General features: G+C 38.5%; 1 protein-coding gene across 1 annotated transcript in view; it reads right to left on the bottom strand.

Moving 5' to 3' along the window:
- Nucleotides 1-24,759, bottom strand: part of ARFGAP3 (ARF GTPase activating protein 3) — a 34,916-nt gene extending 10,157 nt beyond the window's left edge. Inside the window, exons 1-11 of the mRNA XM_075713454.1 lie at nt 24,691-24,759; nt 18,352-18,470; nt 17,195-17,267; nt 14,151-14,282; nt 12,028-12,111; nt 9,847-9,934; nt 9,388-9,444; nt 7,573-7,619; nt 5,258-5,403; nt 1,588-1,713; nt 891-1,013 (exon numbers count right to left, since the gene is read on the bottom strand). Of these exons, the coding sequence (XP_075569569.1) occupies nt 891-1,013; nt 1,588-1,713; nt 5,258-5,403; nt 7,573-7,619; nt 9,388-9,444; nt 9,847-9,934; nt 12,028-12,111; nt 14,151-14,282; nt 17,195-17,267; nt 18,352-18,470; nt 24,691-24,759 (1,064 nt within the window). The remainder of the gene's footprint in view (nt 1-890; nt 1,014-1,587; nt 1,714-5,257; nt 5,404-7,572; nt 7,620-9,387; nt 9,445-9,846; nt 9,935-12,027; nt 12,112-14,150; nt 14,283-17,194; nt 17,268-18,351; nt 18,471-24,690) is intronic.
- Between the last annotated feature and the right edge of the window lie 539 nt (nt 24,760-25,298).

Consider the following 25,298-nt stretch of genomic DNA (forward strand, 5'->3'; position numbering starts at 1 on the left):
AAGTAATGACACAAAAGCCTTTGTGTTTTTATTTGCCTGTCTACAAGTAACCAGGTACAATTTTTCATGTTTCTGTAGCCAAGTAATTAGGTACAATTTTTCATGTTTCTGTGGCACCAATCCAATAAAGGCAGTTTATAAAAGCCACACCTGTTTCTATCAGTCCAGAAACAGCTGTTTCATCGCAAACAGTGCCTGTAGGATTAAATGTTTTTCTTCTCCTTCCCAACAGCAGTAACTTGTAACTTGCATTGCATTCATGCTCTGATCAAAAATTTGTCAATTATTTTTTGCTTATGTTTTATGTTCAAATACATAAAAGTCTATCAAATAAGACTACAGACATCTACACAATATATCCAACACACAATACCTCAAAAAGATTTAAGCTTTTGCATCTGGCATTCATCCACTTAGAAGACTGATGCAACTGTAGTATATCTAGTATCAGATTTTGATACTTGTTTAATTTTAAATCGAAAGTTGAAAACAGTACCACAAGGTGGGGGGGAGAAAGGGGAAGAATGAACACAAATAATTCTGACCAAAAAATTCACTGGATTAGGTATACAGCAAATAAAAGTTTATATGGCAACTCTCTGTGCAAGTAGACTAGACCCTGAACAAGACCAAAATCTGTGAACATGTAATTCAGACCGCCTTCTCAGGAAGAGTCACTCCTCTTCCTTTATAAATACATCTGTCGTCAAGGTAAGGTCAACTATTTCACAACTTTTCTGATTCAGATGTCCCCTGAAAATATGCTATGTGCGTAGACATGTCCAATTGTCTTCTGTTTTGATCTTAAGTTCCAAATATATTGTGTATATTTGAATACGCAACTTGCATATTCTTCTACCCCCACTCAAAATAAAAAGCTTATACACTACCTTGAACTAGAGGAGAAATATGAGTCTTCTACATCATCAGTGTACTTTTTCTTCGGCTTTGCAACTGCAGGTGTTTCCTGCTCTATTGTTTGCATATCTGAGGTGACTGAGTGAGAAATGCCACTGGGGACAGGAAGAAAATACGTATTTAAAGAGATGACAAAGCTCACACCCTAAAAAAAAAAACAAAAATGAAAGCCCAAATCTGGTTTCCGAAGCTTGCTGATAAAGGCCAAGCTACACAAACATTTAAGAAGAAACCAGGACTTAAAAAAAGCCCTGGAGAACTCAACTGTAGTTCTCTGAAGTAGTGACAGGACTTGTGAACACACAGACCCTTCCAACAGCTGGGAAACACAGCAATGTGACTTTTTCAGAGTTCTGGCTTGTAAAAGACAGATCATACTTAGGTTGTTACTGTTCACTGAAAACATCCTGGCTACCTTCCTCAGAGTCAGCTGTCAGCTAATGGAGGCAAACACCCCACAGACATCCTACAATTTAGGTTAACACCTGTCTGGCAGGTTAGAACTTAAATCTATCAGAAGCAATCCTGCCCCTTCCCCCTGACAGATACTAGATACTTTGATGATACTGTTTAAGTTTCCATAACACACTTAAGTATATTTTTTCATTTCCTAAGTAAAATGAAGGATAACTGCATAAAGCCACAGAGTGTTTAAAAAACTTCACATACCTTCTGTTGCTGCTAAACCCCATGCCAAGTCTCTCTAATTCATTTTTCTTCTTACCAGATAGATTTAACTTTTCTTCTTTTGTTTTAATATCAAGATCTCTGTAGGCCAACCGTAAAGATGATACGCTAGAACAAAACATACAGTTAATATATAGCTGTAAAATGCTACACTGAACACACAACCCAATAATATTGGTAGAAAATTAACAATGTATATTGTAGCACTGTATTTTGTATGTTCTGTGTTTACTGAAAATATTCATTATTAATTAGATTAAATTCCAACTATAAGGATAGGAGAAAGTCAGTAGGGGAGACTGTCTAAACGGTACCCCAGTCTGTGTATGAGCAGATAGTCTTTTTCAAAATGACTGCGAAACATGCTAAAGGTTCAGGATACAGTTTTGCATAACCATTAAGTCAACCTGAAAAAGTCTTTTTTCCACAGTCCTTATTCTATGTGATACCAAATAATTGTCAAAATTATCCAAACCTGACATACTACAGTACTGTGGAATTCATGATATAATACTAGTAATGTTTTCCCCTAATGCGCAGCCTGGCCCTGCTACTTCTCTCTCCCTTCACCCCCGTCACGCTCCTAGTGGTTTCAACACTTGCTATACATGCACTCTTCAGACTAGTGCTAGAGGGAGAGCACACTTGTTTATTGATGCTGTCTTTCCCTGTGCCCAAAAAGATGTCTCAGAAGAGAGGAGAGAGTCTTTGTACTCCCAAAATGGAATATATTCTGTATTATGGAAACACTGAATCACCCAAAACTTATCATTTTCTGCACAGCTGGCAATACCTTTTGTCACCTGAAACACCCTCACAGTTCAGATGTAGGAAGCTGTCCTTCTGAGATGCCATGAACCATCCTATACCTCAAAACAATCTGAACTAGTTTCCAGTAATACCAGTGTAGCAGAGACAGAGGTTTTTAATCTTGATTACAGAATTGTAGAAACACTGCTTAAAGTTAATTTGTTAGGTTAATAGGGATACAAATAGTAATTTTAATGAGCAATGCAGCAATACTTGAATTCTTAAGTTGTGACTGGCATAAAATACAAATGAACACTATCAGAAGAAAGGTAAATGAGATTTAGGATGCTGCTGATAGACATCCTGCTGCAAGTAGAAAGTAAGTACTTAAGTCTGAAAACCCTTATAACCTTCCATCCATTTTGTGCAGAAGCAGAAATGAAAACAAAACAAGTTTTTGACCAGGGAGTATTTTCTTCCAGTGTGTCTCCTAACTATTTGATTACTGAAACAGGCTCTTCCCAGCTTGTTTTTTTTTTCTAGTCCCACGCATACTGACTTAAGTTTAACCAAGAGTACAAGATGCCCCTACCAAAGTTCATACCCTGCTGGTTAGTGCATCTCCTGCGACACAGGAGCTGTGCAGCTGAGCCTGTTAGAATGAAAAGGGCACAGCATCCAGTCTTCTTCCTTCACAGACAAGGGATGTGGGTACCAGCCTGCTATAAGGAATGGGACATCACTCCTCCACTGATGAGGCACTTCAAAAAGGAGGAGAGTCATCTCAATCTTGTGATGATTAGGTACCCTTTGATTGGGGCTTTCAGAGGACTTGGAGCCAAAAATAAAAAATCACTACATCTTATGTTCAGATGCTTATAACAATAAAAGTCAGATACAAACCAGGATGCATCTGCAGAATGACTTCTGAAACCAATAAAATCAGAAAAATCTATCTTCAAAGCAGAGTATGTTCAGGGACATTTTAAATCAATTCTTACAGTTTAGGACCAACTGTTACACAGAAAATTGAAAATGTTCTCTAAAATTCAACTTGAAATGGCTACTGATAAAATCTACCCAGCACTTTAAGTAGAAAGATTAGCAACCCATCTTATGAAATCTGTTTTTATGAACATCAAAAATCTTCTTTGCTGTGGATTAAAACAAATAGGGATACTGATCAATTTTTTTAAAGTAACTCCAGTTATCTATTCTCTTGTCAGCGCAAAGCAGAAAATTAAGAACTGTGTACCAATTACAAAATAACATTTGAAGTTTTAAGTCTCAGGACTCTTTCTCCTTCTAAGTACTAGACTACAAAAGTATTGCTTCCATTCCCGCCACGTAACAAAGCCACATTGAATTAATTTACTAGAGCTCATTACTCAAGCTTTTAAAATTAAAACCGCCACAGAAATTATTTGGAAGCAAACGCAATGTTAAAAGTATTCACACTTCTTTAACTTTGGTATATACTGCCATCTACAGTTAAAAATCCAAAAAGTTAATCTCAAGGGAAATAAGAGTTATCTTGCCTCTACTGGGATCAGATCCATAAACTGAAGTGTATGTACACCCCTCATGCCTGCAGACATTTTTAGAGGGTTCTGGCCACTGCAGAAAGATTGCAGCAAACTTACACTAAAGGTTGCCTTGGAACTATATAGATTTATACATTTCTGACACAAAAACCGAATCAGTACTTGGGACTTTCTTCCGAACTGAATTATATCATTAAAGACAGTATCACTAAAGAATAAGATTAAATAAATAATAATGAACAATGATTTTTCTTGTTATTTAGTAGTCCGTTCCTCTGAGTCACTCCACTGGTAGTTTTTGGCAATCACTGAGAAGCATAACTTTGTGGTAAAAATACTTCAGGAAAAATGAATGATCCTCCTGTGATTAATATTTTTGATGTACACAAAACATCCATTTCTGCAGAGGCTACATGAAAGTGAGCAAAAGGAGTAGGGAGGAGATTATAGACCAAAAAGCTTGGTACCATGACCTCCAAGTGATCCTGTAATTATGTAAATTATAAAATAGGTTATAAAAATGATGCGTCTTAGCACTTGAGAGCTGTTAAGTTTTACAACAGTAAAAGCATACACTAACCAACTCTTTAATAGTCTAATTTTGATGACAACTAACAAAATGTTAAAAACCAAAAACATGTAGCAGAGAAATGTAGTGGAAGGAACCAGGAACAGCACCCTCTGAGCTTTAGGGCTGAGAAGGTGGACTAACAGATTCAAGGCCTCAGACAAAAATATTCAAAGGGCTTTGGTGAAAGTGAAGGCAGTTCCAGTATAAAATAGCTAAAATTTAAGCAGGCAATTCTAGCCATACTTAAAACTAACCCCTGCCTTCAGTATAGAAGCTCTTACCCAACAAGTACAAATAAAGCTGATCGTTGGTATGTTCCCTATGCTCTTAGAAAGACTGTTTTAAATGGTATTCAGTTCACTACACCAAACCAAAATAAACTAGGTAACTAGCATGGGGTAAAGAAAGTTCAAGAGGCAAGAGTCTTCTGTGGTAATACTTAAATTTAATGTATTTCAGATTTAGTTCACATTTTATTCATATGTATCAGTAGAATGTCTCCTTATTTTCTGTGTTAAATAAGAATACCACTAAGGTTATTTTTAAAGATAGCATTGGGCTATTTCTACAGTAAATCATCAATTGTAGAAACATATACTTAATGGCAAAAAAAAGGGCAATGGGGGAGTTACTGTTTGGCCCACCTCATCCACATTTGGGATATTTTTTTAAAGCAAGAACTGAAGTTTTATTTGCATGAGTTAATCTCTGATAGTATTTAAAAATTACTACATTAACATGAAATTAGGCTTCATGTTGTACCATTGTATATGTAATTCATACTTACAGTGGCTCTTCCTTCTCAGTTTTCTTACTGCTATGAAGATCCTCTTGTTCCTTCATTTTATCTACAGCTTGTGCTTGTTTTTCAATCTCATTAAAGCTTTGGCTGCTCACTTTTTGTGCCCCCAAACCACCTTTTTTGGCACCGAGCTTCATTTATTGAAAAAAACAAAAAACAAAAGCCCCAACATTATAACTGAGACAATCACCTCAACTGACTTAACAGTCAACTTTGAAAGCAACAGCAAACACTATACTCTGTTCGGGAGCATATGCGAACAGCAATGAAAATTTGGAGCAGAGAAAGTATTTTTTCATGTTTTGACCTTCTACATGCTGCTTCTACTAACTCTGCAGTCAACCATCACAGTGTAATGAAACTATTATAGTTCTAATTGTTCAGAAGTTGGCATGTTCAAATAAATGTTATAATATACAGCACAACTTTAGTTCCTTAATAATTATTTTCTTGCATAGGAATAACATAATAAAATTTGTTGCAGCAGAACCATTAGGTGCTCGTTCATTTAATTCACCATTTACATTTAGAAGTGGCAAAGATTCTTCAATTAGTTCTCACTGGCCAGTGCTACTGTGTTATTTGAAGATTAAGTATTGCTTTATTTGTATTTTTAATGAACGTGTACATAGGTATTTACTGATTTATGGCAGTATGCACGGTTAGCCATTGCATGTGAACAAAGCATTGTAAATTTCTTTTTAGATACACACATCAGCTGAGAGGTTCCAGTTTTGCACTCGTTCTTTTAAAATAATTCTATTTCTAGTTCATAGTACTTCAATGCAGGGATACATATTCTTTCATTCTGATTATCGAAGATTTTAAAAACACTTATTGCTACAAATATGAGTAGATACAATTATGCTTATTCAGACAGTGGCACAGCACTCAAAACTGCTGTTCTCAGTCTCCTGTGTGTTTAATTCCTCATCTGCAACACTGCAGCAATATCAGTTTTCACAATACCTTTATTTTAACTTTTTAATGCTTTTAAGTCTTCATGTAAAAGCTCTGGCCCATGTACATACAGTTTTAGGCTCTGACACTACAGTTCACAAACAACTGTACATGCACCTGTGAACCTGGTTGTGTTGTTCTTACTGTAAGGGAACATACCTGCATAAACCATTTAGATTAAGAAATTCCTCTTGTGTATTAGGGCCCTCTAGTGGGAGCAAGAAATAATAGGTTTCAATCTAAATGACTCTTCTGCTCCAACAAATCTTCAAAATCTTTTGCCATACAATAGGCCAGACTTAAGAGAAGTGACTCCCTGTAACATATTGTCACCCTAATAGCTTAATATCAGGGCTATTTGCTTGGGACTCAGGAGCCAAACATTCAAAACCTAGCTTTTCCTAAGCTAATTTAACTTCAGTTGTCTTACTCAGCTTTCAGGCTCTTTGAACCATCATTCTGAGATACTCAGCTCTTCTCATGCCTTCTTTACAGAGACCAGGTGCCTAAGTGTTAAGACCCCATACGGAAAGAAGTCTGTAAACTATCTTGAAACTACCTTGAATTGAATGCAGCTGCAAGTTACCTATAAATACAACCAAATACCATACTGCTGTGTGGCATGATGACTGCTCCAGAAATACGTATCTGAATGTCTCAAACTCACCTTATATTGACAGATGATGCCACACATGCATATTTAGCCACTCAAACACTATTGGAACTCCCTTTGTTTTCAGGATTTGCTACAAAAAAGATCTCAATGACAACTAACTTAGGTAAAAGCCTGAAGAAGCCCTGCAACCCAGTATCAGTAAGTGAGAAGAAAGGTTACAGGGCATCAGTGCACTTGCAGGGACAATTGTTGTGAAAAGAACCAGAGAGAAGTGGGATACAGACCTTGACATCAATATATGCCTTGAAATTTTTGTTTTACTCATTTTTGAAAAGGTATCACCTGCTGTTCAGGTCCAGACAGCACAAAGAAAATGACACTTAGGTGTACATGAGGAAGTCTAGACAGTTCAGCGAGCTACATACACATAAACAGACTTAACATTTATCTGAGGTCAGAAAACAACGCACAGATCTGAAGCACTCTACTACGTAACAACAGTAATATGTTAGACAAATTAATCTTAACAATAATCCATTTTCAAACACACCATTGGCTGTTTTGATATAGAAATGGTTTTCAATTCCATTTTAGTTTCATAAATCATTACTGATAAAAGTACTGCTTAGTGCTAACTTACATGATACATTTCCATATTGCAATCTACATTATTTCCAGAGATCTAGAATACAGATAAAAATATATATTATTTATATACACTTACCCCCTTCTTAGCTTGATTTGGCTTCTTTTTTATTAAGGTGGTATTCTCTGCAAGGATTAAATGTACATTACTTGACATACAATTTTATTAATTCCAGAACTGCAAAAGATAATTTCCACAATATCAGCCTCAAAACAGTTTTTGGAATTTATTTTAATGCCTTGAAGTCTTACAGTTTCTACACTAAGAGACTGAGATACTGAACTGAGTTACAGGGAATGGAGCTGTGAATATCTCCAAGAAAATGTGGGAAACTGCCTCTGATTGAGGATAATTCATGTCTTGCAAATACATAATAGGAATAAAATTACACCTTAGTTTTCAGTTGTAGATACCTGCTAGTAACCAGAACAAGAATGCAGGACTTGCTATTCTGAATCAGACTAGAGGTCCACCTGATCCTGTAGCATTTCCAAGATTAATTGTTTCCTGGATAGAAAGGTATTGGCTATGTTTAAAACCACCAATGATACAGATAAAACATACCTGTATCATCATAAACAAAATCACAAACATTATCAGACGTGACAACATACTCTGTCACTAGATTGAAAAGTTTTGTTCAACTGCCAAAGTACAGTACTGGGAGTTTGAAAGTTACAGCTTTAATGCTTTGTATTAAATCTTGAAACATAGAAAAGAAATGAACCTACATTCTGCTCTGCATGAAGTCTGACACAACTCCTAATATTGATATTTTTAATGAGACACTGATAGGACTCACTACATTCTGTAAGGCGCTGTATTGTGCCTTCTTGACAGCTACCCTGAAGCAGGGTAGACCTCCCACAATCACAAGTTTTCAATCAACAATTCATATTGAATGCTTGTACATACAGAAAAAAATGGTTTGAGCTGAAATTTAGTTGGAAACAGGCATGCACAGAACAGAGATTCTTCACATAAGATAGAATTTGTGACGTCCAAAACAAACAAGAAAAGCACTTATTTTATGAGAACATGTGTTAAAGATACAAATGACAAAACCAGGAAGTTTATGCAGTTAACTATTTTCCTAGTCTCCAGCTCTCAAAAAAACCCAACCAAACAAAACCCAAACCCAACCAAGTGAATATAAAAACAGTGAAGACCACCATACCTTCCTGAAGCACTGAGTTAGACCCAGTCACCGCTTCTTTACTACCCCTGTGCTGCTGAGAATCAATGCTCTTTATTCTCAGAAACCTGCTCCTGCAGGATGATCCTCAAAATGATGAATCACTGATGTATTTTATTCTATTCTATTTTCCTCAACTTTTTTTTTTACTTACTTACAGTATGATTCACTCTTCAGTGTTAAGTAAGTTAAGACTCTGAACATTGAAGATATTGTATTACAAGATTTTTCCAGTTTAAGTTCTTATGTTCAGCTTTCTGAAAAGGGAACAAAAACTATGTCTAGCTAGAAAGACTGATCTATGACCAAACAAGATGTGTTTGCTTAAATAAATAACAGGCCATTAATCACAGCACAATGGTCTATTCCACCTGTGTGCTTTAAATGCAGAACTTAAAGCAGTAACAGGAGATCTAAAACATTAACGGTCACCTTTATTAGGTGTGATACCTGTAGCACTTAAATTCATCAGGCTGGCTAAGATAAGATAGATAAAACCAGAACAACACTGACTAAAATTAACTTCTTAGAAGTACACTGTTTAAAAGAAGAAGTTGTAACACAAATTCAGATGTTTCAACTAACTCATGCACACTGATACTAAAGAATTCCACATCTCTTTCCAGTCATACATTCTCTGTACAAATGAATATCTAAGTACACTATACTCGCTGCTATCTTCTGCTTACACTCATTACCTAATGCAGCTTTTGGTGATGTACTAAGGCAATCAACACTTGGTCCATGTTCTGGTCCTAAAACATAATGAATAACAAGGGTAAGAAAATCAGAAGGCTCTTTAGAATGCTTAAAATACCAAAACACAACTCGTGGTACTCAGGGTACTGTTTGATACATATAGTATAATGTGTTATTTCTATCACAGCTTTACCAGTTACTAAAAAAGCAGCAGGCACCCAAAAATTCATCTGAAGTCTTTTGAATTAAATTTTAATTTGGATTTCTATTAAACATTATTAAAGGAACATGCAGTCTCACACATTTTAGCATAACCCTTCTAAAAAGTCCTTCCTCTCCAAAATTCTTGCATTATTAGCATGGTTAGGTTATTTAACTATTAAAGTAGGGTAAAAAGAGTCTAAACAAAGAGACTACCAGAAAAATGCAGCTTATTGTTAACAAAGAATCAGTCATACCTTCACAGCATTCTGGAATATTTTCTGAAGTTTTCTGCTGTAAAGAAACTGGCTCTGGCTCTGATAACACCCACTCTGTATTCTTTGCCTTGAAAAAAATTACAAAATCAAAAGTGCACACAAAATAGAATACAGCAAATAAATACGAGCACTGAGCTCAAAGACTGCCGAAGCACCACTGATTAGTTAATACTGTATTTGTTAAAATGCGTTTTAATTGTGCTTTATATTTATTTATTGTATCCTGGCTATTAATTTTCTTTACTCATAACAGTAATACACTACAGGAAATCTGGATCATTTATTTACATATAATCACCAAACCTTCTCCCCACACTAAGCTCTTACACTTCCAATTTTCTAACATTTCATTTTTGATTGTGAGCAGTCCTCCCAAGTCTTCCTGATGAGTCCTCCCACTTCCCTCAGACGCATCCTCCTCACCAGGCAGGCTTGTGACGTGGTCACCACCATGTCTGCTTAGTATTATCTTTTCCATCAATGCTGTGCCACTGCCAGTTCATGCTTATTCTTCCCTAAAATCTCAATCTCAAAACTTCCTGACTTCTCTCTCAGAACATCCATACCCAAACAATCTCTTGCCCTGAGGTATACAGAATGCTTGTCTCTAACCTCCTGCCTTTGCAGCTACCCGAAAAGTCTGCTGTGAAAATTTACTTTATCCTACCTATACATTCTCTTAAGAGGGTTTGTTTCAAGTTCCTACTTCTTGTCCTCAACCTCAAAAATATTTACAACACTTTTCTGCTTAAACGTCTTTTTCTTTAGCTTGCCTCAGTTTATGCTTTTCCCACTCAACTGCAAGCATTCTTCCAAGATGCCTTTTGCAAACAGAAACATTCCATTTATTTTTCTGCTATCAGGACAGATAATCTTCTGGTGAAGACACTAGACTAGAATTCACATTGACTGGGGTTTTTTTGTCTCGGCAATAAGCGTTTATGAGTAATAGAGCAATCTTCCCAGTCTGTAAAATGTAAATACTCTTTCACTGTTTCAAAGATGCTGAAATTTATTTTTATAAGACATTCAAATATTGGCTGCAGTAGAAGTTCCTAAAATAGAACAAATAGATAGCAAAAAGGCTGAATTTCCCTTTAAAATGCACCACCTCACAAATATAACAAAAAAGTTACATTTTAAAATGTCAAAACTGAATAACCAAAATTAAAAAAAAAGGAATTTTTTATTTAAATTACAGCTTTTTTCATCCTTAAGCATCCCATATACACTAGAAAGTCCCTAAAAAGTCATGTCATTTTTACTGTGTTCTTTACCCAGGTGCATATATGAGCAACTTGCATAGGCTTTTATTACTTGCTGCCAATGCACGTGCACAACGACAATGTCGTGACAGAAGAATTAACATGCATATGAAGTGGTGAAGAGTTTTCACAAAAAGGGCTAATATGATATACCGAAGCTCTTTGAATTCTTCTCTATCCCAAAATTTGCCTCATGATCATACTTGCATTTTAGGTGTTTACAGACTGCAACTGTACTAGAAACACTTAATATTGTTGCAATATTTAGGAATACTAGGTGTAGTGATAACTTAATTGCTCTAAGTTTAAGATCACAATTGCCGAAGTTGTTTTCACTGGTATTTTTCAAATACCAGATTCAAGAGAGCCTCTGAAACATTAATCTGTGAAATAAACACAGCATCTATCACCTGAAGGAGGTAGGATCAAATAAACTAACACCAACAGTAGCAATAGCCTTCAGAAAGTTACTTTAACTTTTTCAAAGAGGACGTAAGTATTTTGGACGAAGAAAAAAAGCTTCTGCTTAGCAGATGTTTTAAGAACTGTTAAACTTTAATGATTAAAACCCAAAGTTATCACACAGTATATTTAAATCAGGGCACTCCCAAGCAAGGAATCATTGAGTCCAAGTGGAATTGTATGCCTACAAAAAACCCACAGTTTCATTCCACATTTAGCTACTATTTGGGTCATTCTAAATTATCATGTTAAAAAGTGGTTCACATCCGGGAAGAATTTTGAGAGCCACAGAAGGAAAAGCAGATAAATGTTAACTCCCTGACCTGCCCTTTCTCTGTAAGGTTTTCTTTCAGGGTTTAGTCTTCATCATAGAGCACAGAGTTAACCTAAGCGTTTAGAAAGCTAACAAGAATTAAATACAGGGTATTTATACCTTGGGAGCCACATGGGATGCAAAAAAGTCTTCCTCTTTGTTTTGAGGTGACACAGGTGGCATTCCACATCCATCTGTCCACAGCTAGAATTAAAAGAGAGAGAGAGAGAGAGAGAGAATTTTACAGGACAATTGCATGAATATTTTTTTCAAATGCACTTATCTTAAACCTATTCTTTTTTCTTCCCCCAGGTTAAAAATTTATTAATTGTTTTTTTCCAGTACATAATTTTTCCTTACAAATTTGTTCAAGCATCAATAAATGACATTCCTCTTTTTTTTTATTTCATACATCTTTGATGTGTTCCTTCACATTACCCATTTCCTTCCTAACAAAATGCTCAGTATAAGCTCTGCTGCAGTAATACTGTCAATATTTAGCATCACTAGAACTTTATAACAACTAAGTTTTTTCATATTCTCATATAAGGTATTTTCTCTCTAATATTCTTACTTTGCCCAAAGGAAAAAAAAAAAAAAAAGAAAACACAACACTAGCAGTCATCAGAAACAGTTTTTGGAATTGTATCAGTGTGGTCTGGTACTCTGATGAATTTTCCCACCTAGTCTCAGATTCCCAAAACTTTTGCTACAGTTAAAGCAGAGTTTTTCAAGATGCTAACTAACATTTCTGATTTATGCCTGATCTCAGGGCGGGCTGGAGGGCCCACAGTGCCACAGGTCATTCTTAGCATCATGCAGGACAGGACTAGAACCTGTGATCTGCACTCCAAGGTTACTCACAGGCAAATAATTTCTTATGGTTCTTTTCTACTACATGCAAAAGATACATGACCAAAAATAATGACCTCTGTCAAAAAGGTTACTGAATGTGTAACAAGCTTACCTCATCATTCAACAATCAACTGAATCAGTAAGTTAGAGAAGACATTTTTTCAAATGTGACAGGGGAGGGGATGGCTGGTACTAAATCTAATTAACTGAGTAATTTACTTCAGCAATTTAGATAGCACATAGTCACTTAAGCTTGCAGTACATAATTAAAGAGTATATTTACTAAATTTTTTAAATAAAAATACATAATTATTATCAAACAATTGGATGGAATCTGTAATTGAAGCAAGATAATCACAGTGTCATTTGGGGAACTTAGCATCAGCTTAAATGCACATGGTATATTATATTTACTTGAACGTGTTTTACATCTAAAGCTGTTTAGTAAGTAAAAAAAAATATTCTCTGACATTAGTGATACAAACTATATTGTCTATAACATTTATAATATAGAATTGTTATAATCCATTAAATTTCACACTATTTGATGCATAGATCAGAAAAAAACCCCAAGCTTTCTTGCTTTTCTTTTAATTCCCATTCAGTCATGGACTTTAACAAGCTGAATTAAACTATCAAAACATGCTTTCTGTGTATGCAGAAGAGAACTGTTGTCAAACTTATTTAACACCTCAGCAAACTAATTCTGCATACTTCACTAATAACTTCTTCCTGTCAGCAACCTAACTTCAGGTTTTCATAGCATGCATGAACTGTTTCACCATTTTTAATGGAGAACAGAAAGTTCAGGACATATGTAACTTGCTAATTTTTCAAAAATTAATTTTGTAGAAAAAAAGCAAAAAACACATGTACCTGTTCAAAACAAATCCCACTTGAATCACAAATATTTTGTAGTTCATTCTATTAGCACTTTTACATTTTTACATGCTGTACTTCTCAATAATAATTCAGTTCCAGAAAAGCAAAAGTAAGCCCACTATATAGTTCATAGAGAAGAGCTGACTTTTTTTTTTACGCAAAAACACACCTGCAAAACAAAGCAGCTTCCATTTTGAAGAATACTTGAAGTTTCTGTCTGGAACTCCTGTAAGTTACTGCAAATGTTACAATTAATGTTTTGAGTAACCCAGAAGTGATCCTGAAATATCAGGTTGAGCTCTATCTCAATATTCTTTTTCTAAACAAAAAAAGATAAGCTGCAAATAGTTTACACCCCAGCTTGCCTGTTCACTGCAATGTGTATCTGTACCTCCCAAAGACAGATAATCTTTTGCATTACTAATTTGAAACTTAAAATTACTGTAGAGGGAAAGAAGATACAAGTTTTTCAGAAATCTGAATGACATAGGACACACACTACTCACATCAGTACCATGCTTTCTTGTTGCTTGCGTTGCAAGAGATTTAATCTTTTCCTTGTAAAGCTGAGCACCACGACTGTTATACTTTGCATTAGTATCATTTGTTGTGCATCCATGTTGATGGAAAAAAGCAGACTATGAAGCAGAAAACAGAAAATGCTATGAGAAACAGGTTTAAAACCTAATGGCATTTAACATAAAAATACATTGCAATGCAGCAAAATACTCTGCTCCCCTATCTAAATTTAATCTTTTAAATTATTAAGACTAGGTAGACCTGCAAAATAAAAAGAAAACTCCATTCTGGCAACCTCTCTACATATAAATAAAACAACAGAAATCCCAAATACATTAGTGGGGCATCTTAAAAGCATATACAAATACAAGCTTCCCATCATATATAAAGAATCCTAGTTCTGAAACTAATTGTAGAAAGGAAGATGTAATTGATTGCTAATACCTGTGCTTCAAAGGGCATTCCTGATAGTCTAAAAGGCATTGCTTGGCTTCATCTCTAGCATGCTAGAGAGAACAATGTAAGTTCAATAGCATCAAAATGACTGTATAAAAATGCTCTTCCTTCAAAAGAAAAGTATATGTGTGCACATATATATGTATATACCTATATATTTATATGCTTGTGTATTTATATAAAACTATCAATGAAAAATTTTATGTATATTTAGAATCTTAAACCAAAAGCAAATCAATATGCTTATATCAGAGTTCCACAATGTGGAGAAAAAGAGAAAAAAAAAAGAATGTTGTTTGAAAGATGAAGACATAGAAAAGCTGGGCATTTTTTCAGTACCTAGAATTGATTAGCAAATCATGTCATAAGTTCTTGCAGAGAAGAACACCTCAGACTATTACAGTAAAACATAATAAACAAGTTTCTGATAGGATCAGCAAATCTAGGTAACCTAAGGTTATGACCTCATATGCTGCAATTGCAAAGCATAAATCTAGCATACAAGTACCAGACTTCATATAAAAATTAAGCAACAACCAGGCAACAGAGCAATAATGCCAGTCAACTTCTGTGACTGCAACAGAAACAGCCATAAACATCACAGGTGCCAAAATTATTGTGCATTGCACCTATTGTGCATTGCACCTATCAGCTTGATATTCAGAGCTTTTTTTTTTTGTAAACCCTAATTCCAGTTATCATAGAGATTTATTCTGAAAACAAAACAAACTAAGAACACTTCAGATTTTTTAGCAATCTGATACATAGCTACAAAGCTCAGGACTGCTGTTATCCAAGATTCAGTATCACCAGACAATCACACAATACAAATGACTAATGTTAATCTGATAGCGCTTCTGAACAGTAGTTAGTAAAAACATAATTTGGCACGTAATGGAACAAAAAGGGAATTTTTTTTTAATGCAATTAGAGGAAAGATGTTGATTTTATTATTTAAATGTCCTGATAGCTTACTAAACCTGTCTTTAAAGTTTCAGGTATTAATCTTCCTAGATAATCCAAAACAGGCTATTGTGAATTTGAGTTATTTGAGGGGTGGATGAGGGTATATCAGACCTCTTGGTACAATGTATGATAGGAAACAGTGACATCCAAGGAGAAAGACAAAAAGTCATAAAATTAAATAGTAAGGGTTTATTGTTACACTTCTGATAATATGCTTTCTAAGATCAACTGAAGTACTTTTCAAGCTTTGCCATCTCTTCCTTCTGACTGCCTTAAAACCTTTTGCTAAAAATGAAAATATTTTTCATGGAAAAATCTCCCTCTTCTGATTAGTCAACACTGTGATTTTCATGTGCTAAGTGGGATAACAGAAACTTGATGACTAAATTCATTTAACAGCAGAATTAATACAGAAAGGAGTAATTTAGAAAGGATAGGCAGAAGAAAAAGAGAGAGAAGACATCACTATTTCTCAAGAAGGCATGCAACTGCTCAGATCCTTAAGCCAGAGAGAGTGAACACCTAATTCAAAGAAAAAGGTTTGACTGGAAAACGCAGAAGTGGAGGATACATAATAACGATCCTGAATTCATCATTCTTTGTATGGAAATAGAAAGAAAAAAAGTAGAAAAAACAGCAGAATATGAAAAGTGTTAGACTTAAGGAAAGCAGATTCAGCAAGCTCAAAATTGTTATGAAAAAGCCTATGGAAAGCAAGTTTGGGTGAAGTTTCTTAAAGAAACAACATTAAGGACAAAGCACAAATGAAGAAAGATAAGGGGTAAGCATTCGTGGAATTAGAAGAAAAGTAGAAATTGCTTAGGTAAATTGCATGTTTCCTCACTGGGTGGGTCAACTTACGGAAGCAATCTCAGTTATTGGTGGCCAACCTTTGAAAAAACATAGGAAAACAGGCAAGATTCTGAAAGAGCTGGCAAAGGAAAACATCATCTTTTAAAAAGGAGATTGAGAACAATACAGCAGTCCACATAAGTTCAATTTACAAAAATACTGTGTAACAAACTTATTTTATAAGTACCTAAAAAATCAAGTTGAAAATAACAGCCCATATGAATTGGCCAAAACCAAAACACTGCTATTTCCTCTCTGACAGTGTAGCACGTCTTATGTTGACTTCAGTTTTATCTCAGGTATAAGTCAGATCTTGACTTCAGTGTGACTTTTGACAGCGACATGATTTTTGGCATGATATTTTCATAAACCTTGTAAGGATATATGGTCACAGTAAAATGCCTGTAGGCTAGGTTTACAAGGTGTTGGAACAACACTGTTCATCAGCTGTCAATGTTTCACTGTTAAATTAGACACGTACGGACAAAGAATCTGATCTGGCCTTTTCAGTGATTTTTGTTAATGACTTCTCAGAACAAATAAAACATTTGTAGATTATACCAAGACGGAAAAGTTGTGTGAAGTATGGAGGATGAAATCAGCATTCAAAGGAATTCTTACAAACAGGAGGGGGCAGGGGGGAAGAAAATTAACTGGAAAAATAAAAATATCCTAAGATGTGAACCAATAAGGACAGACAATAGCTTCCAAACCTAACAAGCTTCAGTGTGCAAAGCAAATACTCAGGAGTACATACAGCATTTGCATTTCCTCCAACTTGCATGCATCTCAGCTGAAACCAAGACCAATTGGAATCCAGTTCTGTAGATCTAAACAGAAGGAAACATTTTTAATGTTATCTGCAAAGCCATTTTTGGTAAACTGTTCAACTGTCCCCGTGTGTCCCACCCCCACCCCCCCCACCCGCTTTTTTCTCCTTAAGTGAAAAACCCCAATAAGGTAAGTTTTCAGGAATCACATTTGAACTCTGTCAACAGCAGATGACAATCACATGTAATGGACAAAGTGACAATTTGAATGTCATATCACAACAAAAATTTGGGGCACAGTGAGTATGAGGATAATTAATACTGTGATCATTAGGAATGGATTCTTGAGAGGTCTCCTGTAACACTCCTGTAGACAGCAAAAAGACAGCAGAGAAAGAATATGGATTTTAGCTGATGCAAAAGGGCTGCTTTTATCTGTAATCCATTTTTTGAATGCCTTGCTCTCACTCGCTTCAGGCAGAATGTTCCATTTCAAATATATAATTATTTATAAGGCCACAAAGGCCCAGGGGCCATCAGTTAGGATACTCACCTGAAATGTGACAAGTTCAGGGTGCTGATTTACTGCACCAACTGACTGACTGAGCTAAACCATTGCCAGAGAGGGCAGCCCTTTACACTACCCCAGTACCAGCACTCAGGTCACACCATAACGAACTACTGCAGGAAGCAAAGCTGGCAAAATGCTATTTAGCGCTCTGAACTGGCTTCCTAGGGTGTCAGATTATCTTTATGAGCAATACACTGTAACACTGTTGAAGATGATAAACTAGTATTTGCCTCAGTCTTGATTTGGAGGAATGATGAAACACTTCAACATGCTTTCTCCATTCTTTGTTTTCATCATCTTCAATGTAGAAACAGATTTGCCAACAAATGCACGCTACTAACACAACAAGCAGGTAACGGGAATGGGTACGTGGTACAAATTCTACCGAACTCTACCCATCTACCTAATTCCCAAGCAGCTATCAGATCCATCAAAGCCAATACAAACATTAAAAAGGTCTGAATCAGTAGTTGAGAGAAGAATGGGTTTTCCTCTCTGAGCAGGTATCTGAACAAACAAACAAAAACATTAAAAGATGCGATTTTTACTTATAAATATATACAAACTACTTACCGAATGAAACTCAAATGAACACCAAGCGATCGATGGGTCCCTGAACAATCAATACAGAGAAAAACTCCATATGTTATGCTTGCCCAGCTAGGGTTCTTAGCTCCGCAGTCAAAACATACCTAAAAGAAAATAAAGATCAGTAACAGGACTTGAGCGTAATCACGTCTTATAGTTCTATTACAGGTCATGCTAACACCCTTGCAGTGATCAAACATAATTAACTCATCCTTACAGCATCTGTTGACATGACAACTTCATATTATCCTACTTTTTATAAAGAGGAGTTATGCAATCTGCCCACACTTGTGTCTTTGCCCCAACTAGACAAGACTACACGCCTTCCTGGTTTCTGACTATAACCAGCGTACACACAGACCACAGGTTGAGAACTCGTGGGTCAGAGAACCCACATCAGGCTCATTCAGACACACATTTAACACAGTACTTCCAGCACTACTGAAATACAAAAGCGTTTAAGAAATATTTTCCCAAGGGCAGGCTCTCTTCATGACGTATCACTGCGTCTACTCTTTCCTCAGAATGTACATGCAACTGCAGTTATCAGCAGCACTAATGACATCATTATCTACTTTCCTATATAGAATCCTTGACCCTTAGAGCAAGCCTCTGAAATCCAGCTGCGTGAAGAAAGCGTCCACGCTGTGCACTGCCTAGCTGAGCGCTGTCTGCCAAACATGGCTATTTGTATGACGTATCACACATGTATTGCTTTCGACCTTTTAACTGTAATGGTTTATCAACCTTTTAACTGTCCATAAAATAGACAGGTAAAAAAGCAAATATGCCCACAATTACTGCACAGACAAAACCAAGAATTTTTTAAAAAACCCTCTGCCACCATGTTAGGCAACTAACACTCAGCCAAAACTACAAGAGGTATGTATCTGTGTCTCCATCTCACACACTTTGCAGGTCTGCAAACCACAACTTTCAAGTCCTGTTTCAGTTGTTCCGAATTTTGTACTTCTTTGGCCAAGGAAAGCAAGAACAAAAAATTTATCTGATACAAGTCAGTTTTCAAATGCAAGGCAGAACACATATTTAAACAGAAAGAGCTACTCCTAGTTAATGCCATGTGCACACAGCTATTCCTGTATGAAAGCACTTCACATCTGATCAATACTTTTTCAGTGGCATTTATAAAGGCTGCAAACAAGTATTTCTACAGTGAAAGCATCCATCTATAGGTACAGTCAGTGGCATCTACTGACAAGTAAATCTATGGAGAGACAAGCTTTTACACACTAATCGATGGAGTTCCAATCTGCAACTTTATCCTTTAACATCCTCCTATAAATCTAATGCATCCTCAGATAGCAAGGGAAGTTCTAGCTATATGCAGAAAGGAAAAAAAAGTTTATTCCAAGTCAGCTGGGGACATAGGGAACATCCTACAGGCAGGCCACAATGCTTCCAGCACCAACTTCTCATGCTGGGGGGGAAAAAAAAAAAAAGGGTTAACAAGTCTCATTGCTAGAAACTCCATTCATACAACTAAATAGGGATTTTTGTCTCTTTTTTTTTTGTACCTACCCAGTCAAACAAGCCCTGAGTTTACGCTCAAGTCAGCTCACCTATCATCCACCCAAATTAATTTCAAGTACATGCCCAGAAGCAGTTTGAGGCTGAACTCCTCGTTTTACTGTGCATCTATTTAAGCCTGTACAGTCCAAGTTTATCAGGCACAAGCAAAGTTCACCAGCAGATCCAGCTTTGGCTCTTCCGACATAGGAACATTTTAAGTCTCAGCTTCACTTAGGCTAAGGACCAGGAACAGAAACAGAAAGCATGGAGGTCACAGTTCCTGCATACGCAAGTCCCCTTTTTCTCTCTCAACAGAGACTTAACATTTATTAATGTTAAGACATTTATGAATCCCACTATTGTATGTGGAAATGGGGTCATTCACTGACATATAGCAGAAAGAAGTAGTGAGACAAAAGCTACACGGAATGAGTGACAACAGGAGGGGTTAGAGGGAGGCCCTGAAACAAGCACAAACGGAAGAATGATATACAGGCAGTTAGGGAAAAAGAAGAATTGAGTAACTCTTCAGGTATGCTATATTCTCAGAAAACAGACAGCCTTAGTAGTCAGAACTCATTGTCTTTTTGCCAATTATCTCAGTTCTTTGAAGTAGTTCCTTAAAAAACCAACATGAGCCTCACCTTCATTTTAAATTGGCTATTTTCAAGCTTTTTCTTACAAGGCCAAAAGGAGGATGGGGACAACAAAACAGGAGAAGATTCTGCTGGAAACCAAAGCGAACAGAACAGACCTGGTCTCGCTTCCAATACAGGAGAGCAAAGCACACTTACAGTCCTAAGTCTTGTGAAAATTCCCTGGAGCACAATGGGAAACGAGAATCTTGAGTATCAGTGGGTGGTTAAAAAAAAATCCCATGTTTAAAAAAGTTCAGTTATAAACATCCCTAAAGATAGTCCTCCCTGCTACAATTATAAGCACTTCTTAATTTCAACATCTTCAAAGTCAATTGTATCACCTTGCAAGCTAGCTGCCACAAAGCAGCATAGCTCAGTATCTTCACTCATGCAGGACTATCAACTATTTACCAGACACCTGTGAAAATTATTCATGTGCATGGAAACTGTAGCTTTTAGGATTGAGATACAAGTAGGAACATCTAATTTTCTTGTGGAAGTAGTAAGAACTGCCACTTCCATCATGTTATGCAACAGAAATAGAAGCATGTTTCATTAATATTTAGACTCATTTTGCTTAGTTTTCTCAGTTTTTAAAGTGCTTCCCACCACATAAATTTTAACAAGAATTGGGGGAAAAAAAAAAAACCACCCCAAATTAAAACCAATTTCAGAGCCAGCCTGTGAAATCTTTTCCATATCAAAAACAGATAAAGTGTATTTTCTATACTGATTTAGGCACAACTAAGATACCAAAATAATTATAAAAATCAATTTGAAGGATATGCTTAAATAATCTACTGCTTTTAAAATACACTTGCATTCTTTTTTTTTTTTGCTTATTTTGTGTTAAAGCATTTCAGGACAGCCTAGATTCAGTAACAGTCACTTTGGGGGGGGGGGGGGGGGGAAGAGCAAAAGCCCTAATTGAGATGTTTGTACCAGAGCAAACACAAAGACTCCGGTACAATCCACAGCAAGCAGTCATTACATCATACAGCATCCACCTTGCACAAGATACCTATGTTAATAAATAAATACATAATGCACATTGTTACTGGATGCGGAAATGTAGTAATACATAGCCTACAGAAATGTTAGTTTTGGCACTTCAGAAGAGGTGAGCAGGTTCAGCACGCTTGTCCCTGTGGTCACGGTTACATGGACACTTCAGCCTCCCATGTAGCAAGGCTACTGCCACAGGTTAGCAGCTCCGCAGCTCCTTGCGCTTGCCATTCCTAGCGCGCAAGGCTACCATACAGCGGCATCGACACTAAACCAGCTAAACCTCAGGAGGTAGTTTCACACTCGGTCAAAGGTGATCCAAATCCAAGCAGCTACTCTCTTAGTTACCAGCCACCGTTCCCAGATATGCTCCTCTTCTTCTCTTGCGTCAGCAATAATCATCACACTTGTTGAGACTACTGGAAAGCAGCACTGCACTGCTTCGACTGAGAGCAAAGGTAGGTCCAACTCGTATCACAGCCACATGACCAGTAATGCCAATATGTGGGAGGGAACAGGAGTGTTTGCCACAGGAAGAAGACAGGACTGCCCATTTTGGAAGTGTCACGGTCTTAAAATGACTTAAATGAGACATGCTATACCACACTCTACTCTGGGGCAAAAAACCCCATGCTCCAGCACACACCACACCCACAACACACACCGTAATAACCAAGCTGAACAACTGATAAACAACCACCGCAACATGCATACTTAGGCTTCAGACAGTTCAGATTCTTGATCTGGGTCTCCAAGAAGAGACACGAATGCTATCGTCAACAAAAGAAAAGAAAGAACCAGAGAGAAGGGAATGAAAAACGACCACTTTCAGAGGAACAGATTTATGCCAGATTAAAAGAGACTGTACAGCAAAGCCTCAGGGTGCAAGTCTTCAAAACAGGTGAGCTTTACAAACATTTAAGTTAACAATACCGGGTAGGTTAGGGACTATGAGCATTTTTATATGTACAAAATACGTCCCTATTTAATTATTGTAATACGTTTGTTAAGTGTCATCAGGCAGCTCTATATTACATAATACCCAAAGACACACCAAGAACTCAAAAAAAGCTGTTTCTCATGCTGTACAAAGGAAACCAAGATCAAATTATAGATATGTTAATTTCAAGAAAATTATTCAAATATAAGCTTAAACACACTATAATCCACAAATTAAACTGCACATTTATTTAAATGAGAATTATTTTCCTAAGCTCACATGTGCTAACAACTTCTGCAGAGCGCCTAGCACAGCGTAAATGTACATGCCTCAGTATAGTAGGCCGTCAGCAAGCCCAGATGCTGCACTGAAGGGATACCAGTTCTTCCCAAACTGTATACATAAACAACACAGTTAAAGTATATTATTAAGCTTTTAATACAGAACCTTTCCAGTATTTGCATTTCTTTCCCATGTCTGTCTTTCCCAGCAGAAAAGCCCTACAAATAAATGGGGCAGACTGCATAAGAAGAACACAAGAGAAAGGAAACAAAACAAGATGTAATCAAGCACGAGAGGATAAACTGATGATAGCAACAACTTTTACTTAAGAAGGCCGGTCAGATACACAGGCACAGGCGAGTTGTGAGACCTAAGCTGTTGATGTTTCCCACTCTCCTTCCTCCCTGTCTTTACAGGTCAACAAGACCGGGCTTCACTGCAGTGTTAATGAGTTCTCCGCACCTGAGCTACTTCTTTCAAACTGACCTAGTGTGAATGGCAGCACACAGTGTGCCAATATTGCTTTATCAACATTGGCACTGAATTTCTATATAGCACCTGACATGACTGCAAGGAGAGACAAACATGCTTGACCAACCACAGGTACCACCCCCACCTTACTAAGTCTAACACAGTAACGGAGAGTTCAGAACTGATCGAGGCACCCCATCCTCGGGTTTTCCATCCTCACCAGCTACGTGGTCAGTACCTTCTGGTTCTCTCATGATCCCAGTATAGAAAAAGCATCACAACAGCATTACAGAACTATTCAATCTCTTAGACGCAGTGCCAGTGAATTTCAGGAGCCTGTAAAAGATCTTCTCTCTGACTTTCCCTGTTGGGACTAGGGCCTTTCCTTGAGGAACTTTTTACCCTGTTGCCAAGGCAAGTTTTAGGAATGCTTGTGTTAGAAACTAGTTGACGAGTGTTCCATCTTCGAGCTGTGCTTTCTGAGAAACCAGACATGTGTCCATTGCCTGGACAGTCTTAATGATTTGCGTTCAAAGTGTGGAAGTCAGTTTTGGACTAAAGACAGACTCATATTCCCAGAAAACAAAACCATGGTGTTTCATCATAATTGCTTCTTAGTGTATTTTTCAGACGCGTTCCCAGCGTATATCTTAACGCCAATATAACGGAGCAGACAGCACTAAAGAGCAGCACTGGAGCGCATCGCTCCTGAAGGTAGTTCTGCCGCCCAACACCTCTGCCATGTCACCGTGCAGCCTGGGGCACCTTTCCCGGTTCACAGCTAGCCACCGCGCACCTGAGCGCGTAACAGATACTAAAAAACCAACAGGGCTTTACAACACCGAAAAATTAAAGTCACCAGCGGACAAGCCCAATGCGATGAGGACGCATCAAACTTTTATTGCCACGGAAATGGCTGTGCCACAACGGGCTTTGCGTCTTTGATTAAAGGGAAAAAAAAAAAAAAAGAAAGAAAAACATATTCAATGCTCTACGTCGTCACCGGTTTGGAACTTGCTTTTAATTGTTAGCTGAGCTGACCCTCCTTCTAGCAATCCTTAGACACCGGGTACCCGAGAGGCGCGGCGCTTCCCTAATGAAAGGCTCAACCCAAAACGCCGGGCGGACCCGGCCGGCGGGCAGGCAGAGGTGCCCAGCCCACGGCGAGAAGGGCTTCCCCGCCTTCCGGGACGGCGGCCCCCGGCTGCCGCTGCCCGCCGGGGCCGGGGCCGCCGGGGCCCTGCCCTGCCCTGCCCTCCCCTCCCCTCCTCTCCTCTCACAGGGGCCCCCCGCCAGCGGGCAGCCAGGGGCTCGGCGGGGCGGGGCGGGCGGCGGGCACGGCCCCTCCCCGCCCCGCCCCGCCCCGCCCCGCCGGCAGTGCGACGTGTCACAACGGCGGAGCGCAGCCGTTGCGCTGCCCCCCCACGCCGGGCCCGGCCCCGGCCCCGGCGCCCTTACCTTGTTGGTGGGGACGGCGCGGAGCCGCTTGAAGATGGCGGCAATGTCCTGCTTGCTGGGCTCGCACATGGCGCCGGGCGGGAGGGCTGCGAAGGAGAGGAGCCGCCGCCGCCGCCGCCGCCCGCTCGCTCGCTCGCTCGCACCGCCGGGACGCCCCACGCCGCCGCGGGACGCTCCGCTCCGCTCCGCTGGGCTCGGCCCCGCCCGGGAGGCGGCCCGGCGGGGCGCGGCCTGCGGTCGCCGGCGTGGCGCGAGGGGGCGACGCTCCCCTGCCCGCCGCCTCCCGGTTGCCGTGGAGACGAGCGGCTCTGCTGCGTCAGCGCCTTCCGTTGGGCACTCCAACCGCCGCCGGGGCAGGGGCGGCGGGCGGCTGGGGGCGGTGGGTGTTTCGCCGTGAGGGGGCTCGGGCACGGGAGGTGGAGGGGAGGGCTCGCCACGCCCGGGGGGGGGGGGGGGGGGTAGGTAGGGGGGGCAATTGGGAGCGTGGGGCCCGGGGAAAAAAAAAAAAAAAAAAACCGCGGAGGAACACCAGCACCTGCTGCGTTTGGTGGCAGTGGAAAAAGTGCAGCAGCAGCGCTCCCCTCAAGACAGGTGATAAAGCACATTAT

The sequence above is a fragment of the Pelecanus crispus genome, chromosome 1 (assembly GCF_030463565.1).
Source record: "Pelecanus crispus isolate bPelCri1 chromosome 1, bPelCri1.pri, whole genome shotgun sequence".
Lineage (NCBI taxonomy): Eukaryota > Metazoa > Chordata > Aves > Pelecaniformes > Pelecanidae > Pelecanus > Pelecanus crispus.